Here is a 24,442-nt window from a genome sequence, read left to right on the forward strand (position 1 = left end):
TGTGGAAGTGCTTGTCTGTCTCGTTTGTTTGTTTGTTTGTTTGTTTGTTTGTTTTAAGGCTCTAGAACTAGAGATTTTTGAAAGAAGAGTAGAATTTAATGAAATAATGAACATTAAGTGACTGCCACAATAAATATTTAATACATGACAGTGGTTGGCATTATACTTACTATTTTAGGAGTCAATGTGTTTTAAAGAAAGTGTCCAAAAGTGTGTTCGTGTCATTAAAGGTTCCCAGAATTAGGACACAGGGCAGGTCAAAGATGAATGAAGGATATAAGATAGTGATTTCCAGCTTTGGTGAGTAGCTTTATTAAAGTCCTTCTTTATTATAAACAAGAATCTGGTTCAAAGGAGGGAAAATTATAATACATGCACAATATATTTTTACAGCCATCTGAGATAAATAGGGTCCATGATAACAAGGTTTATGGGAAAACGTCTGAACTGAATGTCCAAACGCCTAAGTTTTAGACCTGTTTCCTCCACCAAAAGCGAACATGACCTTGGATTAGTCTAACCTCTCTGGTTTCAGTTTCTGTGATAAGAAGAATTAAGCTTGATAATCTCTGAGGTCTCTTCTGCCACTAACACTCTACACTGGTATATTTCTCTCACAGTTTTAGAGTTAAATATATGCTTTTGTTTCTTTTTTATTGTTTTTTTATATAGGATAATTCATCACTATGCAGCAAAAAGATGATGAAGCATCTGAGCTAAGAGACAGGTGTTCCTCTATTTGCCTCTATCTATTTTTCTATTTGAGAACCAGAATCTCCTAATAAAGGAGTGAAGCCAACTAGGGTACTTTTGGCATCAAATTAGCCGTTGCTCAGCAAGTAGAAGTTAAATACAGGTATAAGAAGCTAATAGGTATGTTAACTAACTGGGATTAAAATTAAAACTTTTTTTAAAAGAAGCTAATAAGTACTCGCTAAAATGGAATTTGTGGCACTGTCTTCAGCACCCTGCTTTAGTCAACAGAGCTATTCCGGACAGATCTCCTGACAACACCATGTTACTGACAACAAAGTAAGTAAGATGCTCTTTTTTTACTGACCTGGTTCAATTTCAGGTTATATTTAAACTTTGATTTTTCTTAACATTTTCCAAAATGCTATACAAAATTTTCTTTTCAACAGGAATAAATATTCTTTTCAACAAAAATATGAATATATTATAGAACGATACATCAAAAAAGAATTGATTTAAGTGCAAACAGAGAAAACAATTTGGATTCTATGGGCCAATGAAATTTATACTCTGAAAATGGAGATTGATAGAGTAGGGGCTGTGGGAGCATACAAGTTTCTCCCAGAACCCTGATTTCACTGGGTGAAGCCAGATCCTGGGAAATGAGTTACTGACTTAAGAACCATACAGAGCCTGTTCATGAAAGTGCATTAAAGGAGTATATAAGAGTCAGAAGAAATAAAAATAACTTTTAAAGAGAGGGCAAATGACTCATATAATGCTTATTGCTCATTCCCTTCACAGATTAGAATGAGTATGTCAGAAGCCAACAATATCTCTGGGTCTGTGAGTGAGTTCATCCTCCTGGGCTTCCCATGCCGCAGGGAGATCCAGATCCTCCTCTTTGTCATCTTCTCCCTCATCTACCTTCTGACTCTCATGGGGAACACATCCATCATCTGTGCCGTGTGGTCAAGCCGGAAACTCCACACACCCATGTACATCCTCCTGGCCAACTTCTCCTTCCTGGAGATCTGCTATGTCAGTTCTGATGTGCCCAAAATGTTGGCCAACATCATCTCCCAGACTAAGAGTATCTCCTATGCTGGCTGCCTGCTTCAGTTCTACTTTTTCTTTTCTATGTGTGCTGCTGAAGGCTACTTTCTGTCTGCAATGTCCTTTGATCGGTTCCTTGCTATCTGTCGACCTCTACGTTACCCCACCATCATGACTTACCATCTATGTGCCCGATTAGTGGTTTTCTGCTGGGTAGGTGGCTTTCTATCCATACTCATGCCTGCAGTTCTCATGTCCCAGGTGCCCTTCTGTGGCCCTAACATCATTGACCATTTTTTCTGTGACCTGGGACCATTGCTAGCCCTGTCCTGTGCTCCAGTTCCCAAAACTACTCTAACTTGTGCTACTGTAAGTTCTCTTATCATCTTTATCACCTTCCTCTACATTCTAGGGTCCTATAGCTTAGTTTTGCGTGCTGTACTTCGGGTCCCAGCTGGCTCAGGTAGGAACAAAGCCTTTTCTACATGTGCCTCACATTTCTTGGTGGTTTCCCTGTTCTATGGATCAGTCATGGTGATGTATGTGAGTCCAGGTTCCAGGAGCCATCCTGGAACACAGAAATTTGTGACCCTGTTTTACTGCATGGCAACCCCATTCTTTAATCCTTTGATTTACAGTCTTCGGAACAAAGATATGAAAGATGCACTCAAGAAAGTCCTGGGAGCACCATCAAAAGAAATTACTAAAAATAAGGAGACATGATATAAATTTTCGTATAATTCTCTCAGAAACATAGAATTTCTCTCACTGGGAGAAAAACTATCTTCTGGGCATGTCTGAGTGTTCAATTCCTTACTCCCATGACAATGTGACTCGTTATACACAAAGAATTCTCATCCTGTCTCAAAAGCAAATATCCACAGTCTTAAAGGTCTATTGTGGAAAATTCTGTACAATTTTCATGCATCAATGTATCATTCTCTGTTTTGTCACTTTTTGAAGACCTAAAACAAATCTAATCAAGTTGAGAAGTACAAAGCTAACGCTTATGCTTCCTACTTGTATCTTGGCGTTTATCCTAGAAACAAAACATTTTTGTGTTTCAAATGTATCACTATTTTTCTCCTTTCCAATTACAGGTTTTTCTATAATGAAATGTAGCATCTACTCACTGCACTAACAAAAATTCAATTGCTTTATTTATATAAGATCAATAACCCAGTATCTGTCAATGAAATCTGTTTTTCATCTGTGTTTTCTTTCATCTGTGTTGGTAAAGTGTCCAGTTTACATAGCAAATGGAAACAGGAAATGATATGGTTGCTTCTTATTGAAACTTCTTAGTCCAGTTTTGAAGACAATGCACAAAAGGATACATTCACGTATGCCAAATCATTAAGTATTCCTTACCCAAACCTGGGTTTCAGCACCTTCTAAGCTTTTAGTTGAAGAACATGTACTGTTACAGAAAATAGGCATGAGAAACCAGGGAATAAATTCTGTCAGCCAAAATATAAGATACTGTCAGGCAACTGGCACTTAATATTAAACTTTTGACCTGGCCTGATCATCTTCCCATCCTTGGAAATGTTCATATTTTAAACTATGGCACAAAATTCCCTTTTTCTGGGGTCAGTTTGTGAGGTTGTCTCCTAATGTTGAAAAAAAAATGGTTTGACTGACAACATCCAACCCAGACCAGACCTCAATTTAGTTTTTCATGCAAAAATAGATATTTTAAAGTCTTCTTTCAAGTTATTTTGGCTTTGTGGATACTTCTGTAACAAAATATGCTGAGTGATGAAGCTTCCTAGACCACCAAGGGAAAATTCAAGACAACCTACAGTACTGAAAGGTTAGTGTCTCTTTGTCTGATTACCGGACTGCACCTACCTGAGGTAACGCTACACTTATGTAATTATAACAGGGTTCTTACTTGCATGCAACAGAAACTAACTCTGGCTGATTAAGCATGACAATGGGAAAGATTTATTGATGGGGTATCAGGAATTTCACAGAATCAAATGAAAGCTGAAGAACCAGAGTTGAGGCTCAGATTCAAAGACCAGTGTACAAACTACCCTGCAGAACTGGTCTGATGAACAATCACCATCACTAGAGCCACACCTGTGGCCATGTGCTACCAGATGCCACTGTTTAAACCATTGCCGTTCTGTCCTTCTTGCAATCACTGGGCTACCTGCTTCATTGCTGATTTTAATGCTAATATTTCAACATTGCTTCCCCCTACCCTACTTCTGCTTCTTGCATCACTAGCTCCTGAATCAAAATCTGGTTTAGCTGTATCTGAGTGGTGGAACCAAAAGTACATCCCTGTACTGTAGCTCCAAGAGAGGCTAAGAGAACTAATATCTGGCAATAAAAAAAAAAATCGACTTATGCAGAGATAAGCTCCATGCCTGCTAATATTGTGATTCTCCCACCTATAAAAAAGGATTGAGATACTAGGGAGCCAAAACAAACAAACAAAAATACTAACTATAATAATCCATTTATTTGGACTCCCCAAGATATCCCTGAGCCATATCCCTCTAGAAGTTACACAGGGTAGGACGTAACTAAATGATCCATCTATATAATAGCAGTGAAGTAGAAGCAGGATGAGAAAGGGGAAATAAATTTCCCTATGGGTAGTTGAGGGCTTGTCTATCTCATGATGAGTGCTGTTAGAATACAGTCTGATACTTTTAAGTTATGGCTGGATTATCTGCAGTCCTGAGAAACAAGTTCAAGTAAAGGGAAAAAAAACATCATCCACCATGTAGGAAAGACTCCATTAGCTTCCGTGAGATTTAGTGCTGCCTACCCACCTTTCTTAGAATTGGTAAAGAGTGAATAAGGAAGATTCTTCACTTGACTCCTTCACCTTAAGCCAAAAGCTTTTTGCCTGGGGGATAAATGGACCACAATTAACCAAATAACTGAGATCTTTATATCTGGGTTTTCACAGAGTCTAAAAAAGAGATTAATATTTTAAAATAAAATATTTAAAATTAAGTATTTTTTGTTTTGGTCTAAATGTTATATTCATATATCTTTCAATAACCCGGGCTGAACTACACAGAGATGAATAATATTCTACTTTCTCTATTTACTTTTCAATTATGCAATACATTTTACAATGAATAAATTTTCATTATAAAAGCCAAATAGTACAAAATAATGAAAATCCTCAGATCTCCATACTTACACACACACACACACACACACACCTGTCTCTGTAGCAATGTGTTCAGTTTGTTGGGTATGCTTCTAGACCTTTTTCTGTGCATTTATATATTGAAATATAATTTCTTGGTTTTGAATGACTATGTAACTTGGATTATACTTAAAAATTGCTCTACAGGGGCGCCTGGGTGGCTCAGTCGGTTGGGCGACCGACTTCGGCTCAGGTCATGATCTCGCACTCCGTGAGTTCGAGCCCCGCATAGGGCTCTGTGCTGACAGCTCGGAGCCTGGAGCCTGTTTCAGATTCTGTGTCTCCCTCTCTCTCTGACCCTCCCCCGTTCATGCTCTCTCTCTGTCTCAAAAATAAATAAACATTTAAAAAAAAAATTGCTCTACAACTGACTGGCTCTTACACCCACCCCCTATACTCATCTAAAAAACAATGTCTGAGGGGAAATTTCATCCAGCTTCTGAAAGGGCTTCTAACTATTGGTCTGGGACACATTAGGACAATGAGGCTGAAGATGCAATTCTTCAGGAAAGACCCATTCTCAGGAGGCAGTTCATGGATGTGTGAGCCCACTACATCCGTGACACAGTGAACTCAGGAGGTTCTTCTGCCACCAGATCCAGATTAAAATTAAGAAAACCTGTGACACAGGAGTATGCTTGTTCCCTCTAGGCAAAGAAACTATATTCTGAAAAATAAAGAAAATTCAGTTATTTGATTAACCTCAACATCTTTAAGCTCTCTATTCAGTCCTCAGACTTCTCTATACCTGCACTATCCAACACAATAACCATTACCCACATGGGACTACGGACCAGTTGAAATGTGACCAGTTCTTACAGCCACTCTGGAAAACAGTATGGAGCTTCCTCAAAAAGTTAAAAATATAATTACCCTATGACCCAGCAATCGCACTACTAGGTGTTTACCCAAAGGATACAAAACTACAGATGCAGAGGGTCACATGCACTGCAATGTTTATAGCAGCATTATCAACAATAGTCAAATTATGGAAAGAGCCCAAATGTCTATGGACTGATGAATGGATAAAGAGGATGTGAGATAGATATAGGTATAGATGATAGATAGATGATATAGATATAGATATATAGATAGATATAGATATAGATATAGATATAGATATAGATATAGATATAGATTAGATATAGATATAGATATAGAAATATTAATCAGCCATCAAAAACAGTGAAATCTTGCCATTTGCAATGACATGGATGGAACTAGAGTATATTATGCTAAGCAAAATAAATCAGTCAGAGAAAGACAAATACCATATGATTTCACTCATGTGGAATTTAAGAAACAAAACAGATGAACATAAGGGAAGGGTAAAAGAGGGAGAGGGATGCAAACCATAAAAGACTCTTAACTATAGAGAACAAACTGAAATTAATTAATTAAAAATATACATATTGTATTGTATATATTTATTTCTCTATCTTTATTTCTGTCTCCTCATACTAGAATATGAACCTCATGAGAGCTAGATATCATACTCTACCCTCAATTCCCGGAGAAATGGCTAACACACTGTTGCAACCCAATAAATGTTTGTTGAATGAACCTGTAAACGAAATAAACAATTATTTGAGTTCCTACTATTAAAGAAGTCATTCTGGAACAGTGAAAAGATAGTATAACTTATATTCCCTGCTTCCAGGAAACTTACAATGTAACTGATAGGAAAGTAAAAAGTAACACAAATGAGGGGTACCTGGGTGGCTCAGTCAGTTAAGCCTCTGACTTCGGCTCAGGTCATGATCTTTCGGTTTGTGAGTTCAAGCCCTGTGTCGGGCTCTCGGCAGACAGCTCAGAGCAGACAGCTCAGAGCCTGGAGCCTGCCTTGGATTCTGTGTCTCCCTGTCTTTCCCTGTTCCTCCCCCCATTTGCATTCTTTCACTCTCACTCTCAAAAATAAATAAAGATTAAAAATTTTAAAAAAAGTAACACAAATGATATTGCAACAGATACATAAAAGGCAGTCTGATTACAAGTAAATATTCAACAAACCTCAAAAACGCTATGAATTTAGAAAAGAATATTGGGCCCCTGGGTGGCTCAGTCGGTTAAGCATCTGACTTCGGCTCAGGTCATGATCTTATAGTTTATGGGTTAGAGTCCCATGTCAGGCTCTGTGCTGACAGCTCAGAGCCTGGAGCCTGCTTCAATTCTGTTGAATTGAATTCAATTCTGCTTCCTTCTTTCTCTGCCCCTACCCTGCTCATACTGTTTCTCACAAATGAATAAATGTTTAAAAAAATGTTTTTAATTGCTTTAAGAAAAGAATATTATGGTGAGGTATAGTGGACAAGAAACGTTTTTTAAGGAGAGCATGACTGGTGCCTGAAAATGGGCAAGTTATTAGTAAAACAATTGTAAGCTCAGATTGTAAAACAAAGATTATACTACATTAATTAGGGAAAGTGAGTCAAACAGGAGTACTGGGACACATATTTACTAAGGTTCTAGTTTGAGGACAAGTTGAATTACACACAAACTAAACAATCTAGACACAACTAATCACATGTGACTTTTGCTAGCATAATCTCGTCTAACTGCTGACCCTTTCTCTCTAGGGTGGCACCTCTCATAGGTAGCTGCTCAGAATCAGTCTTCATACTTTTCTGAATTCCTTTCACACTGGTGTTGTTCTCTGCTTTGGTGCCACTTGATTTCTGTTCCTTTTCTCAAGTGTCACATCTTCTCCAACTCACCATGCATTAAGATCGTTGTAACAGGGTAAAGATTTGCCACCCTTTGTACAAACAGTCATCTATTATTACTATTCATGCTGTTTTCTATGCACTCCACAGGTCTGAAGGCTCATTACTCCATATTTGACCTTAATTTTCTTGGGCTCTTTTCTTGTGAGTTCTTGTACTGTTTTTAGGGCCAGGATTTCCTTTTTGCGACCTATGCCAATGGCTGCTTTTAGGAGTTCTGAAACTGCTAAGACAATGGTTTTTCAAACTTTTCTGAACACAATCCACAGAAATAAATTTATTTTACATTGTGCCCATTACATACATACATATACAACTGAAACAGAAATTTCTTTAAAAAATACCACCCGTATCACAAATAATGCATTTCTATCCTATCCTATTTCATTCCATTTCTAAGGACACATCTCACAAAGCCCCAAGACGAATGACTGGTGGGGTGATTCATTTACTCTTGGTAGGCTGACAGTATCTGTGGTCTCTGTAATTTAATCTCCTTCTAATCAACAGACTGAAAACTATTATTTATATATTCCTTGAGGGAAGATGGTTAAATTAAAGACGCCATTTGAAAGATTAAATTCACAGAAAACTACAACTCAAAACAGTCTTTTTCTCTTTAGTCTTTTTAATTGTTTTCTCACCATGGAACTCAAAAGTGCCCTTTCATTGCCAAATGCTATTTGCTCAATATTATTATGATTGTCGTTAGAAAAACTCATTATTATTCAAATTTGGTTGTACCAATTGTTTACAAAAATATCATTTATTATGATCAACAAAAAGTGACTTCAAGTGGTTAGTCCACAGTTCTGTCTTATTTGCCTCCAGTCAGATTTATAAACATAGTGGCTTCTGGAAAGTTTGTATGCTCATCTTCCTTAGCTTTTTCATACTTGTCAAAGGTCAGTGTTATCAGTTGTTGAGTTTCATGAAGTCTAAAGTGATTAGAGAAGCTCTCCAGATCCGTCTTGTGCCAGGGACTACTGTCACCCACCCAAAGTTCATCGCCCTTTTCCGTAACTAAAAGAAGCCTGACTTTGTTCAGAGTAGCAATGAGTCCAGCTAAAAACGTTTGCTTTTTCAGCTTCCTTGCAGCTAGTTTGGTCATGTGACATAATTCCGGCCAATGAGAATTAGACTGGGGGTTTCTGAGGGGGCTTCTGCTTTCTGGGAACTAGAAGCTGCTGTTTCAAGCTCCTCCACCCTGGAATGGGGAAAAACCTGGATGCTTAGTGCCATCTTATAACTAAGTAACAAGTAGCAAAATGAGGACGATAAGTTAGATGTCACAGATCAGACACAGAGCAGTATATAAATGTAACTATATATGTGTATGTATATATATTTATTTATATATATTTCTTTATTTGAAATTTTATTTTTTAGAGTTGTTTGAGGTTCACAGTGATTTCCCATATGCCCCCTAACTGCACACATACATAACCTCCCCCGTTATCAACACCCCCCACCAGAGTGGTATATTTGTTACAACTGATGAACATACATTGACATAGAATCATCACCCAGTGTCCATAGTCTACATTAGGGTTCACTCTTGGTGTTGTATATTCTTCTGGTTTGAACAAATTTATGATGACATAAAACCACCAAACAAAACAGAACAGAAGAATTTGGGATTTGTCTCCAAAGTTTGTATAAGTAGAAAGGAGATAAGTGTAAGGACTGATGGAAAAGAAGTTTAAGTTATGCCTTTAAAGGCATGGAGTGCTAGAACCTAGACAAAAATGAAGGAGGACAACAAAGGATCACAGGGAAGATGCCACAGAACTTAATGACATTAAGATTGGGAATGAAAAGGTAAGGGATTTATGAAGGTTAAGATTTTAGGTTCAGGTTATAGATCAGTGGAGCCATTGACAAATAAGTATAGCTAGGGCTAATTTAAAAGGAGGTTATCAAATTTAGGATCAGACATTTGAATTAGGAGTGGACTTTCATGAAAAAAATATATATCCATTAGACCTACCTCCTAAAATGAAAGCACTGGCAAAATGTGGGAGTCAAGCAAGTCAATATAATCTTACTGAGGATGCTTGTTGGTGCCCAAAACTATACTGAGAATTATGGAATATGTAAAAGTAGTGCTTTAAAACTGTTGCTGAGGGGCACCTGGGTGGCTCAGTTGGTTGAGCATCTGACTTCAGCTCAGGTCATGATCTCATGGTTCATGAGATCAAGCCCCACATTGGGCTCAGTGCTGTCAGTGCAGAGCCTGCTTCAGATCCTCTGTCACTCTCTCTCTCTCTTCCCCTCCCACACTTGCACTCTCCCAAAAATTAATGAAACCTTTTTTTTTAAGAAAGTTTAAAATTGTCCCCGATATTGAGGGTTTTTTTAAAAAAACTGGTTAATTATGTGTGTGATTACAATACATTCAACATTTGTTATTTTCTGAAAAGAACAACTGGCTCTGATGAAAGCAGAATTTGAAAATGTTAAAAGACATCAAGTAGTATTTAATTAAAACCAAAAGAAACTAAAAAACTCAATTATAGAGGAATACATGAAAATCTTACCAAGTTGTATTTCAAACTAACTGTATCTAAGGTAACTGCAACATAAGAATAATAACTTCCTAAGACTTAAATCATGAGTCTAGTGAATTTTTAAAAATCATCCTCCCACTAGATTAAAATAAAATAAAATGAAGGGAAAAAACCATAATCTCATTTTTGTTACCTTCCATCCTCCTAGACTTGCCGTATACTAAATTCAACTTTTTAATCCTTTAGAGATTTCCCATAATAACACATTCAGAATTTTCTTGAGTGCCTCTTTCATATCTTTGTTCCAGAAGTTGTAAATCAAGGGATTAAAGAGTGGGGTTGCGAAAGCATAGAACAAGGTCACAAATTTCTGCATCCCAGGATAGTCCCCAGAACCTGGGCTAATGTACATCACCATGACTGAACCATAGAACAGACATACCACAGCAAGGTGGGAGGCACAAGTAAAGAAAGCCTTATGCCTTCCTGAGCCTGGGGGCACCTATAACACCACACTCAAGACACAGAACTAAGTGCCATGTACAGGAAAGTGAGAAAGATGATGAGAGAGCTATTGATACCACAGATTTGAGTAATTTCACATACTGGAGCACAGGACAATGCCAGCAAAAGTGCAAGATCACAGAGAAAATGGTCAGTGGTGTTTGGACCACAGAAAGGCACCTGAGATATTAGAGTCAAAGGAGTCAGTAACCAGAGAAAGCCCCTACCCAGCAGAAGACCACTGAGTGCATAGGCGGTGGGTCATTATGGTAGGATAGCGGAAAGGTCTACAAATGGCAAGTAATCAATCAAAAGACATCACTGACAGAAATAAGCCCTCAGCGGCACACATGGAAAAGAAGTAGAACTGGAGCAGGCAGCCAGCATAGGAGATACTCTTAGTCTGGGAGATGATGTTGGCCAACATTTTGGGCACATCAGAACTGACATAGCAGATCTCCAGGAAGGAGAAGTTGGCCAGGAGGATGTACATGGGTGTGTGGAGTTTCCGGCTTGACCACATGGCACAGATGATGGATGTGTTCCCCATGAGAGTCAGAAGGTAGATGAGGGAGAAGATGACAAAGAGGAGGATCTGGATCTCCCTGCGGCATGGGAAGCCCAGGAGGATGAACTCACTCACAGACCCAGAGATGTTAGTAGTCTCCACAGTCCTTATTAGTGTGACCTGTGGAAGTGACAGAAGACTGTAAGAACCACAGAAATATTAACACTCTTTTTCTTCTTTCTTTGTCCTGGTGAAGAGATACATGCTTGTTTTCCTCAATTCAGGCTTGTGATATTACTAACTTCCCTTTGGAAGGGGGAGTTCTTTCCTTTTCATCTCCTTCCCTCTCTCATTTATTCAATAAACATTTATTATGTACATATTATTGCCAGGCACTGTTCTGGGAGATAGCAAAAAAGTGATGAATAAAAATGCAGAGTCCCTGCTCTTTTGTAACTTATGTCAAATATATTTTGTTCAAAGCAACTTCAAACAATACATTCATGGCTCCAGAATTTCTACATAAAAGGAGTTTAAGAGCTTAAATCTGATTGGAAGAGATCTGAGGAGATTGACCTTGGAATCACATTTGCATTGAAAGGAAATTGTTTCTACTGAGACTATGTTTATTTTGGGGAAATTCGTAGGGAACCCCATACATCCCTTCACCTATATCATGGTGCTGCCACTGATACTGTAACAGCATATGACAAATCAGAACAAAATATTTTCTCATCATGAGACATGATTATACTCAGGTGGAAAAAATAAGGAAAGGCTTTAGCAAAAGGTCAGTGACAGAGGCAGAACATTAATAGCATATACTAATGATAATGTGAAAAGATTTGGCTATAAGACGTTGTGTTTAGAGAAAAGCCCAAAAGAGTGAAAATTAGAGTACTTGTTAAGGAACAGTGGGATACAATTTTCACAGATTGGCCCACATGGCAGAGGACTCACTCACTGCCAGTCTAATTCAGGCTTCATTTGCTAGTCAATGGAAAACAATTGGAGCTAGACTAGTACAAGAACACAAGGATCAAAGGTTTATGGAAGCTACATTTGCAAGACAATTAGAGGGTAATGAATTTGCAGTAAACTATTAGAAAGCAGTTTCAGTAGCCCAAAGAAAAAGCCTGAAGAGCCTGACTTAGGGTAATGTATAAGCAAAAAGAAACCAGGAATGGATTCAAGAGACATGCAATGGTAGACACCTAACCCCCTAGGCTTTAAAATCAGTACAGGTAATGAAATGCTCCTCAGGAGCTGAGAAGACACAGAAAAGAGACCTCACGTTCCATTTGCCACAGTAATACTCTTTAGATCTCTTCTGATTGTCCTCTCACCTGGGATGCCTCACAGGAGAGAGCCACTCTGAACATCCTGGCTCCTTCTGTTCCCACACGTCAACACGCTGAAGACAAGTGTTCCTTTCCTTGCCTTTCCTCACCTTTGGGTCTCTCTCTGAGCCGACTTCATTCCCCAGTCCCCTGTTTTCTTTTGACTCCTTTGAATCTGAGTATTATACCTCATTAAATAAATTAGCTTCCACTTACAAAGTTTTCCTCTCCTACAAGCCACACATAATGGGTGTTGATCTGCTATGTTGTCACTCATGTGAAAGAGAACAGTAAACAAGAGAGTCATCTAAATTGTTGCCAGTGTTTTAAAGTAAAATTGATCCCTTTTCCTGTTGGCTAAGAATACAGTCCTTTTCAACACATGAATAGAGGGGAAAGAAAAAAGAGAGAGAGAGGCAAACTATAAAAAACTCTTAATAATAAAGAACAGACTGAGGGTTGGTGGAGGGAGGTGGGTGGGGAATGGGCTAAATGGGTGATGGGTACTGAGGAGGGCACTTGTGATGAGCACTGGATGTTATGTGTAAGTGATGAATCACTAAATTCTACTTCTAAAACCAATATTATACCATATGTTAACTAACTAGAATTTAAATAAAACCTTGAAACATTTTTAAAAAGGTAAAAAAATGAACTATTTCCATATAAAAAGAAAAGAAAAAGAAACTAGAAACTTAGAAAAACCTCCTACCCTCAAAGAACAGTTCTTTTGAAGGTGACCTGCAAAGACAGAATGATAACTTAATGAAAACATTTCTTTAATCCCATGTCTAATATGGTTTGTATAAGAGGAATGGTGTTTGCAAAGGAAAATAATCATGAAAATTTTGCTCCATTTTCTTATCAATAGATAAAACAAAATGGACGTTGAGACACAGGAAAGAAGTTATTGTTCCATGTGCCCAGACCTACTTATCCCAGTGCAGCCCAGAAGTCAGAGATGTCAGCTCCTTGGTAGGATGCTTTTTGGTTCCTTTCTTTACAAAGATCCCTTTCAGGTTTTACTCAGAGAATAAAACAAGACACAAATCTTTCCATTCCCCATTAGTTATCCTTTCCAGACTCTGAAGCCTGTCTCTGGAGACCTCAACCCCAGGAGCAATGGAGGCAATTAACGTGCATCATACAGACTTGAGCATGTTTCACCCTCAGTGATTATCATATCGAAGCTGAAAACTACACGAATGTGCACACATTCATAGGTGCACTCACAAATACACACACATATGCACATATACACATATATTCCAAGCTAACATAGTATTATTCCTCCCAGAGTTTCCTCTCCTAACCTTAAGAAACTACTTTTTTTTTTAATTTTTGTTTATTTTTGAGAGCCAGAGCACAAGAGAGCGTGTATGAGCAGGAGAGGGGCTGGGAGTAACAGAGAATCCCAAGCAGGCTCCATGCTGTCAGTGCAGAGCCCAACGCAGGGTTTGAATTTAGGAACTGTGAGATCATGATCCAGGCAGAAATCAAGAGTCAAATGCTTAACCAACTGAGCCACCTAGGCACCCCCTTAATAAATTACTTCTTAGCTAAAAAATTTGTTTGACATCAGATGCTTTCATGTCATTACTTTCAAGCTTTGTTAGACCTAGAGTCTCCCGTTCCTGTTGTCCAAATGACAGTTTAAAGTGTCCACTATATCCTGAATGAGCCTATTAAACATCTACAGCATCTCGATACTTTTCAAACTGCTTATCCCTACATGTAGATCACATAGGATGGATGTTGGTCAACTAAGAAGTTAAGACACTGACAGAGACAAATTCATTTCCTCTTCTTCAAGTCAATAATATATTTTTTAAGGCTTCCTTGGAGATATGTATGCTCATGTAACTGAGTTCTAGTTAGTAGAATGTATTTAAAATTGATGTGTAACACTTGAAGCTTTATCCAGGCATCATCCTTGATGATCTTGGATATAATTAAGCATGTTGACCTAGGAAGCTAAGTTTTGAAGATGATGAAGGCAAGGATGGAAAATACCTTGAATTCCAGAATCATCATTTGAAAAACAATCATCTGTCAATCAGGAACACCCATCTGGATTTTAAGTAACCAGTGAACACGTTTCATATTTGTTTTTACAATTTTTTAAGCTTAATTTATTTTGAGAGAGAGCATGACAGAGACAGAGAGAGAGAGAATATGAACGCTGACAGTGCAGAGCTCCATGCAGGGCTTGATTTCACAACGGTAAGATCCTGACCTGAGCCAAAATCAAGAGCCGGACACGTAACCAACTGAGCCACGCAGGTGCCCCAAAACTTTTCATATTTGATCCACTAAAAAATAAGGTTGTTTGGAGAATAATGTGACTAATTGAATTAAATATTTACTTTTTGATAAATATATGAAGAAAACAATCTGTGGTTGACTATATTAAAATGTATATATTTGTGGGCTTATTCCCTTCAATTTTCTAATTCTAAAATGGCACAAATTAAAAAACAATGTTTATGAAGGATAAATTCTGAGAAATAAAAATTGTGAGTCATAAAGTGAGAGCATTTTAGATTTAGGTCAGTGTAGCCACATTTCCCTCCAAAGACATTTCAGAGCTTTCTTCAGCACTATTACTTTTCTCTCTGTCCTTAGCAGCAAGACCTAGCTTTTCATACTGTGCTGCTGGCCTAGTTCTGCAAACTGGGCATTATAAATGAATATAGCAACACTATTTTATACCTCCATTATGATGATGTATGTCAATATCAACTGAAAGAATATGGAACATATCCTTAAGACTTTTTTCATCCAAGGTGACCCAATATCTACCCTTCAAACCTACAATGTACATCCTCAAGAACACAAAGCTAATCACCACACTAAACAAAAACCTGGGAAACTGTATTAACTGCCCACACACCATTATAAAACCAACCTAGCTCTCTTGCTATTTTAATAGCACATACAAGGGATGTAGTATTCTTCAGAACTCACTAGATCTGTTACTAAACCAGGTTATTACTCTTAGAACTCTCACAAATCTTACACATCATACATTTGTTGGAGAATTTTTTTTAATTTTTTTTATATTTCGGAATTTAGTTTTGAGAGAGAAAGAGTGCAAGCAGGGGAGGGGCAGAGAAAGAGGGAGACACAGAATCTGAAGCAGGCTCCAGGCTCTGAGCTGTCAGCACAGAGCCCAATGCAGGGGTTGAACCCATGAACACTGAGGTCATAACCTGAGCCGAAGTCAGACACTTAACCAAGTGAGCCACACAGGCACCCCAAGAATTGTTATATTCTAATCTCTTAAGATAGGTTCCCATATTATAAAACATAGCTTTTTAACCTCTTTACAAAGAGTAGTTTCAGGGCACCTGGGTGGCTCAGTTGGTTGAGCATCTGACTTCGGCTCTCAGGTCATGATCTCACAGTTTGTGAGTTCAAGCCCTGCGTCGGGCTCTGTGCTGACAGCTCGGAGCCTGGAGCCTGCTTCAGGTTCTGTGTCTCCCTCTCTCTCTGCCCCTCCCCAGCTCACAATCTCTCTCTCCCTCTCTTTCTCGTAAATAAATATTTTTTTAAAAAATTTTTAAAGAGTAGTTTCTGCTGGCTCATAACAGCTGTAAAACACTTAACACAGACTTTGTCATAACTTCAATATGCAAGAGCAAAAAGCCTCCATGGAAATATGCTACAAAACATAGGGCTTGAGGTAACGTAAAGGAGTTGCTGTTGTTATTATCATTGTTATCCTTCCTTTTTAAATGGTTCTCAGATGGCAAGTCAAATATGTGGTCAAAGCCCAGAGATCTTTCCACTGTTTAGAGTCTATGGTGAATGAAAGGCTCAGAATTTCCATTTGGGCATGTTCAATTAGGAATGAAATATGATTTTAATTGAACACCTTCCCAACTGCAACTTCAAACTACTAACCTTAAACTCTGACAATGTTAATATAAAACAGAGATTTCCCACCTTGACTGTAAGACTCTGAGATGTCAGCTCTGTTTTCAAGAGGAATTGTGAAATTCTCAAAAGATTGAGTCAATACCATTAATTTGAATTCATCTTCTCCTTCAAGTTAATTGGATTAAGCAAACATCAAACACTATGTTTGATGAAAGATGGAGCTATACTGTGGCACTCAGTGACACAGAATCTAAACAAAGATGCCAAATTTTCAAAAATGCATGTCTGATTATATCATTCTTTTGCTTTCAATTCTTAAATATTTCCTTCTCTGCTACAGGATCAAGTTCAACCTCTTTAGTGTCTCTAAGTTCCTGCCTCCCTAAGTTCATCTCCTTTCAGGACGCCCCCATTCATTCTAAACTCAGCAATACTCCTTCTGCTTGTAATGTCATCATTCACCTTCCTCCCTCCCTTCTATCCAAAGAACTTCCAGCTTGTCATTCAAGATTCAGATGATTTATCAGGTTCTCTGTGAACTCTTCTTTGACACTTCCCACCTACACTTTCCTAACCTATACTTAGTCCAACACTCTTCTATGTTCCTCTGGCACACTATGCATTCCTCTCTCTTAGCATTTTTCATTGGAATTAACACATCTATGCCCACATAAGTCAAGAATTCCTCAAGAACAAGGACCCTATCATATGTATCCGTGTTTTTCCAATACCAAGTGTGCTGCTTGGAAGACTTTGTAGGCCCCCAGAGTTCCATGTGTAAGACCACACATCCTCTGGCCTCCACACCACCATCAGCAAGACTAAGGAGAAGCAGCAAAGCTCTACCGTCTCCTGGTAAAGTTACCCTCATCTCCCTCCCCATCAACCTTTCTACACTGTCTGATGTGAAGACAGCATCAGTACATTGCCTTCTCCCAAAATGGCTATGATCTCACTCCACTAGTAACAAAGAAAGTCTTCCTTGTCTCTTTTGCTGCTTCCAGGTTTTTATCCCTCCTTCCCTCTCTAAAAGCTATGTTGTAAAGTTCAATCTCCCTTTAGAGGAAGAGGACAAAGAGGAACGGAGACAGAATAAAGAAAAGACAAGAAGTCATTTATCTGAGGTTTCTTACTGAAAGCTCCCAATCAACTAACCATAATCCACCCCATCCACACCCACTCTCATTACAAAGGAGAACATAAGAAGCCACAGAACAGCACTGTCCATTATGGTAACCACTAGCTAGCTGTGGCTACTGGCACTCAAAATATGACTGGTCCATATTGAGATGTACTGTAAGTATGAAATTCAGCCCCATTCTCAAGACTTAGTATACAAAAAACTAATACAAAATATCTGGTTAATAATTTTATATTGATTACAAGTTAAAACATTTTTATATTGAACAAATGGGTCATTAAAATTAATTTCACTGTTTCTTTTCACTTTTTGTGTGGTAGAAAATTTTACATTATACATGTTGCTTGCATGTGTCGCACATCTATTTCTGGGATGGGTATGTAAGATCAAGTCCACCTGAGGTGTGCAGTGCTAGACAGAGAGAGAAAGACAGATACCATATTATTTCATTCATATGTGGAATTTAAGAAACAAAACAGATGAACATAGGGGAAGGAGGAAAAAGAGAGGCAAACAAACCACAAGAGACTCTTAATCATAGAGAACAAACTGAGGGTTGATGGAGGGAGGTGGGTGAGGGATGGGCTAATGGGTTTTGGGTACTCAGGAGGGCACTTGTGATGAGCACTGGGTGTTATATGTAAGTGATGAATCACTAAATTCTACTCCTGAAACCAATATTATACTATATGTTAAATAACTAGAATTTAAATAAAAACTTGAAAAAAAAGAAAAGCATACAGAGGATGAGCTGTCTTCCTCCTTGAGGTCAGGCACATCACAACTCTGGCTCACAGTAGGGGAGGAATTTGACACCAGGCAGAAGCCAGTCAGCTCAGCTAGGAGGTACTTCAGAGCCTCAGGAGAGGCTCTGCTATGTGATCTAAAGACTTGGCAACACTGAGAAGCCTCAGAGCAAATTTCTTCATGTGCCAAGGGTTTGCACACCTCAGGCCAGAACCAAAATTATTCCTTTCTTTAATTTTATCCCTGGTGATAATGCAGTTTCTAACAATCATGAGCACTAGGGTAGAAGAAACTCCCTAAGGTAAAAGTCTGCCCTTGGGGGGGGGGGGGGGGCTGCCTCCTTGAGACCACTCTCTGTGTCCTCAAAGAGCAAACCAAAGGGGCAGGCACCTTGGGGGGCAGAGCAATGATAGAGTTGGGGAGTGGAGAAATATTCGTGACCTGAAGGGAAAAAATCCTATCCTCTCTGTAGTTGCAATTACTGAGAAAAAGCTGTGACAGCAACATCACAAGATGGAAAGAAAATGCACACACAGACAAGACTGCAGCAGCAGGTGTTGCTGGAAAAGAATATAATGAAAATGCTAACATTATAACAATCAAAAAAAAAACAAAAACAAAAACAAAACTGACATTGGTAATGCGCTTTACATTTCAAAATTATTTTTAATTGTGGTAAAGTATATATCACATGACATTTAACAAATCTTAATATTTTAAGTGCACAGTTCAGTGGCATTAAGCATGTTCACATTGTTGAGCAACCATTACCACCACTGGTCTCCAGAATTCTTCATCTTCCAAAACAGGAAATGTGTACCCATTAAACAATTATTCTCCATCCCCCTTCCCCAGCCCCTGGCAACCACCATTCTACTTCCTATCTCTATGAATTTGACTGCTCTAGGAACCTTAAAAAAGTGAGATTATACAGTCTTTGTCATTTTGTGAGAAGCTGGTGCATCCATGTTTCAGAATTTTCTTTCTTTTTTTTAACGTTTTATTTTTTAGAGAGAGAAATCAGAGCACAGGTGGGGGAGGGGCAGAGAGAGAGGGAGACACAGAATTTGAAGCAGGCTCCAGACTCTGAGCTGTCAGCACAGAGCCCAACACAGGGCTCAAACTCATGAACCTTGAAATCATGACCTTAGCTGAAGTCAGACGCTTAACCGACTAAGCCACCCAGGCGCCCCAGAATATCCCTTCTTTTTATAAGGCTGAATAATATTACAGTGTTTGTATATATCACATTTTGTTGATCCATTCATCTGTAGATGGACATTTGACTGCTTTCATCTTTTGACTGTACTTTGCATTTTACAAATACTTTTATACGTGATTGATCATTTGATCCACATAAAACCTCCAAAGTGTCCTTTTAAAAAATTGGGGAATGAAGGCTTTGATTCACTGAGGTGGAACCAGAACACAGTCTTCATCAATCTTTGTCCAACAAATCATTGTCATCATCTTCATAACACAAAGAAATGTGGGGAGGAAGTGCAGCAAAAATTATTCTTGTTTTGGTTTGTATTTATATAGACCTCCTTCAAGAAACAAAACTTTTTTTTCCTTAAAAATACACTCTTTTTTCTTTATATAAATATAATATGATTATCATTTCACAGTTTGACAAAAGAAACTGCTGAAGCTCTTACTTGACAATGATAGCTAATGATAATAAATTTGGATATAATTGTTATTAATAATAATATATTATCATATCATATAATATTTATTGAGAGCCAGGCACTATTTTAAATGATTCCATGTAGTAAGTCATTTAATCTCAAACATTCTATAATATAGATATGATTATTAAGGTCATCTCCAGTTAAAATTGGAAAAACAGATAACTCAAATAACAGATACTCAAATAACAATTTGAGTAACTTGACCATAGTCAATCAATACAGAATGCAGACAAGCTAGGAATTTTAAGGAATTCTCATGTGGACACATTCTAGATCTAGCTCCTTTTCCTACTTTTAAGTATAATTTTTCTATATTCTTTATAACAGAACTTAAAAGGAATTTATTGCACTATGCCATCTCCCATTCAGGAATTATTTCTAAACTTTACACATAACTTTCCTCAGGGCAACTTTCATCTCCTTATTCCTGAGGCTGTAGATCAGAGGGTTTAAAAGTGGAGTTGCAATTGAGTATAACATGGTCAAGAACTTCTGCATACCAGGCTGATTGGCTGCCCCTGGGCTTACATACATCACCATGACTGAGCCATAAAATAGGGACACCACTATCAGGTGGGAGGCACACGTGGAGAAGGCTTTTTTCCTACCTGAACCTTTGGGAACCTGAACCACAGCTCGAAGGACCAGTGTGTAGGACACAAGGATATAGAACAAAGTGATGAATGTTATCACAGCACTGAAAATGCTACAAGTCAGAGTTGTCTTGGGGACAGGTAAACATGATATGGCCAGCATTGCCCCAAGATCACACAGGTAGTGGTCAATGACATTTGAACCACAAAATGGAACTTGGGAGATAAGTATGGCTGGGGTCACCAACCAGAGAAAGCCACCCACCCAGCAAGCAGACACAAGGGTTCCACAGACTTTCCCAGTCATTATGGTAGAATAGTGCAGTGGGTGGCAGATGGCAACATACCTATCTAATGCCATGAGGGCCAGAAAGAAGAGTTCTGTAGCACAAAGAGAGAGGAAGATGTAGAACTGTAAGATGCAGCCATTATAAGAGATGGTCTTGGTCTTGGAAAGGAAGTTGAGCAACATGTTGAGTACATTGGAACTGATGTAGCAGATCTCCAGGAAAGAGAAGTTGGCCAATAAAGTATACATAGGGGTGTGGAGTTGCTGGTTCCACCACACAGCACAGATAATAGCACTGTTGCCCAACAAGGTCAAGATGTAGATGACAGAGAACAAAACAAAAAGGAGAACTTCTATTTCTTGACTACAAGAGAAACCCAGGAGGCTGAATTCATGAATGACAGCAGTGACATTATTGTTAGGCAAAACATACATTTCTTTCCAACCTAGAATGTGCACAGATGTAATCAGAACTGCATAATAAGAATCTCCTATTTTATTCAGCCCTCCATACCTCAACTTCTCATCAGAACCAGGCAGTATTTTAAGTAGAGAAAAAATGGAATATTAATATTTAGTCAACATGAAGAATTTGTATCAAAATAGCTCTGTTATAAGACAAATAGAAAAAACACCACTGGTAATGTTACTTTATTTTTTTTATTATTTATTTATTTATTTTTTCAATATATGAAATTTATTGTCAAATTGGTTTCCATACAACACCCAGTGCTCATCCCAAAAGGTGCCCTCCTCAATACCCATCACCCACCCTCCCCTCCCTCCCACCCCCCATCAACCCTCAGTTTGTTCTCAGTTTTTAACAGTCTCTTATGCTTTGGCTCTCTCCCACTCTAACCTCTTTTTTTTTTCCTTCCCCTCCCCCATGGGTTTCTGTTAGTTTCTCAAGATCCACATAAGAGTGAAACCATATGGTATCTGTCTTTCTCTGTATGGCTTACTTCACTTAGCATCACACTCTCCAGTTCCATCCACATTGCTACAAAAGGCCATATTTCATTCTTTCTCATTGCCACGTAGTATTCCATTGTGTATATAAACCACAATTTCTTTATCCATTCATCAGTTGATGGACATTTAGGCTCTTTCCACAATTTGGCTATTGTTGAGAGTGCTGCTATAAACATTGGGGTACAAGTGCCCCTATGCATCAGTACTCCTGTATCCCTTGGGTAAATTCCTAGCAGTATTGTTACTTTAAATATTACTTTACTTTAAATGTTTTCTCTAGAGCTTTTTCTTCCAATTTTAGCCTGTACACTTCAACTGCTCACTTTATTTAACTCAAGTATAGCTAATAAGCTTTAGGAAGGAATTTATGCCCTCAAACTGCACTGAAATATTTTATTGCCAACATATCATTTCAATCAACATCACAAGATCCATAAATTCTCCCTATTTATCTACATTATTATAGAAGCTTGGTACATCACAATAAAAATACACATCCATAAATGAATACATTAATTCATTAATTACTTTCCATTAAAGACTTGCATCCCCAGATGGTTCTAGTGTGACAAAAACAATGCTCGGCTTTTGAGAACTACTATTTTACCATATGGGTGCCAGAGAAGTTTGAATTCAGGGAAGATTGTTTTAGAAGATTTGAATGGAGAGCAATGAAAGTAAAATATAGAGCTTAGACTAGTGACTTAGAAGCACAGTATGTAAGATAAAAGAGGGTTCATAAATAACTGAATGATAATTCAGCAATTCCCAGTCTAACTTAGGAATGTATCATGTACTTTAAAAACAATTAAATTATTTTAATTTGATTCAAATTATCCAATGTGGAATCCCTTTTATTCATGTTAGCTATATAGTATTTCAGTCCCTTTGCAAAATTTGCCAGTTTACTATTTTTTAAAATGATATCACATACTTTACTTTTTAGTTGAAACAGGTTTTCCACCCATTTTTATTTTCTATGTATTTTATATCATTTTCCCTCAATTTTCATTTTAAATATATAGAGCTTAGTGAAAAAACAAAAAGCTTGACACCTTAATGTTTTCTAAGTAGAAAGTCAAAGTGTTTAAGAATGAGGTGTCATGCAAACTGGTGCAGCTGCTCTAGAAAACAGTGGGGAGGTTCCTCAAAAAATTAAAAATAGAACTGCTCTATGACCCAGCAATAGCACTGCTAGGAATTTACCCAAGGGGAGAGGGGAAAGTGAGTGATGGCCATTGAGGAGGGCACTTGTTGGGATGAACACTGGGTGTTGTATGGAAACCAATTTGACAATAAATTATGTTTTTTAAAAAATTAGCTAAACTTAAAAAAAAATAATGAGGTGTCAGTTTTACCATAATTAGAAATGGTTTTTTTTTTAGTTTTAAAGGAAAATAAAGAGTCAGAATTCAGAAAGACTTAACTGAAATCCTAGCCCTTTTTAATATAAGATTTATGACCTGTGACAAGTGACTTTCTCTTTCTCTGAGTTTCAATTTCTTTATCTGCAAAATCAGGGTAATAGTACCTACTGTTAACAAAATATAATCATGTTCATGAAGCACCTAACACAGTGCTTACCATAAAGTAAATGTTCAGTGTGGAAGGGCTCATTTTATTGCCATTTTATTTATTTATTACCATAAACAAAATATGAGCTGGTTCTTCCTAAAAAGTATTTGTTTGAACCTAAAAAGAAAAAGAATATTCAGCTTTCATACACATTCTTCTCCTTTTGCATATTCAATCTTAGGAATGATATGAGATTAATGCACTCCATGCCACTAACATTTGAAAACATGTTCTAAAATTGCATTTGGACCTCAGAATAAATCTCTCGATAAAAACATTATACCTTCATTACAGAATGGCCCAAAGAAGCCCAATTTGATCATTGCAATCACTTTAATTACTCCTTACTTCTTGAATTGAGCCCCTTTTGACATTATTCTATACAATTTTCCTTTCTCTGATTCCAACTTGTTGGCTTATATTCTGCTTTCAGGGCCTTTCACACAGCACTTCAACTACAGATTTTGTTACAGATTTTCGTGGGTTTCCCGAAATGAACGATTATTAGGAAAATTCTTCTTGGGGGGAAAAATCCATTTTAATTAAACTTATGAGTCCAGGCACAACTCTCTCATCTACTGACTTACATACGTGAAAGCTGGGAGGGCAGAAGTGAAATTGTGTCCCTAGGTCTGGACTGATAAAACTTTTTTTTTTTTTTATCCAGAGAAAAACTTCAAGATTTTAGAAATATTCAATAGTTTCCTGTGTCAAAGGGTAATAAATCAAAGAGACAAGACTTGAACCCAGGTTTGTATGATCCCAAAGTCCATGATCAATATAACCCAAATAGATTGCTAGGTAAAGAAGCACAGAGAGAGTTTGATCAAATAGTAATGTCAGGAGGTCTGTCCCCTCCTCTGCCTGCTACAGGATACTGCATCGCCTGTGGTCTCCCCTCTCACTCTGACCTAAGACGAATAGGAACTAGTAACATGGAACACCCTCCCACCACCCTGTCCCATCTCAGCATCTTTTTCAGCATCCACCTGGATGAGCATGTTTTAAGCAAAGCAAACAATAAGCAGGACAGA

General features: G+C 37.9%; 2 protein-coding genes and 1 pseudogene across 2 annotated transcripts; 1 reads left to right on the forward strand and 2 right to left on the reverse strand.

The window, feature by feature from the left end:
* The first annotated feature begins 1,503 nt into the window (after positions 1–1,503).
* Positions 1,504–2,472, forward strand: LOC106969838 (olfactory receptor 11G2-like). Its single transcript, XM_015066370.1, has one exon. The coding sequence runs from the start codon at positions 1,504–1,506 to the stop codon at positions 2,470–2,472; it is 969 nt and encodes a 322-aa protein (XP_014921856.1).
* A 7,917-nt stretch (positions 2,473–10,389) lies between these two features.
* Positions 10,390–17,268, reverse strand: LOC106969839 (olfactory receptor 11H2-like; annotated as a pseudogene).
* A 3,089-nt stretch (positions 17,269–20,357) lies between these two features.
* On the reverse strand, positions 20,358–21,296 carry LOC106969840 (olfactory receptor 11H6-like). Its single transcript, XM_015066371.2, has one exon. It carries the CDS (start codon positions 21,294–21,296, stop codon positions 20,358–20,360), a length of 939 nt encoding a protein of 312 aa, XP_014921857.2.
* Positions 21,297–24,442: the final 3,146 nt, after the last annotated feature.

Source organism: Acinonyx jubatus, chromosome B3, assembly GCF_027475565.1.
Source record: "Acinonyx jubatus isolate Ajub_Pintada_27869175 chromosome B3, VMU_Ajub_asm_v1.0, whole genome shotgun sequence".
Classification (NCBI taxonomy): domain Eukaryota; kingdom Metazoa; phylum Chordata; class Mammalia; order Carnivora; family Felidae; genus Acinonyx; species Acinonyx jubatus.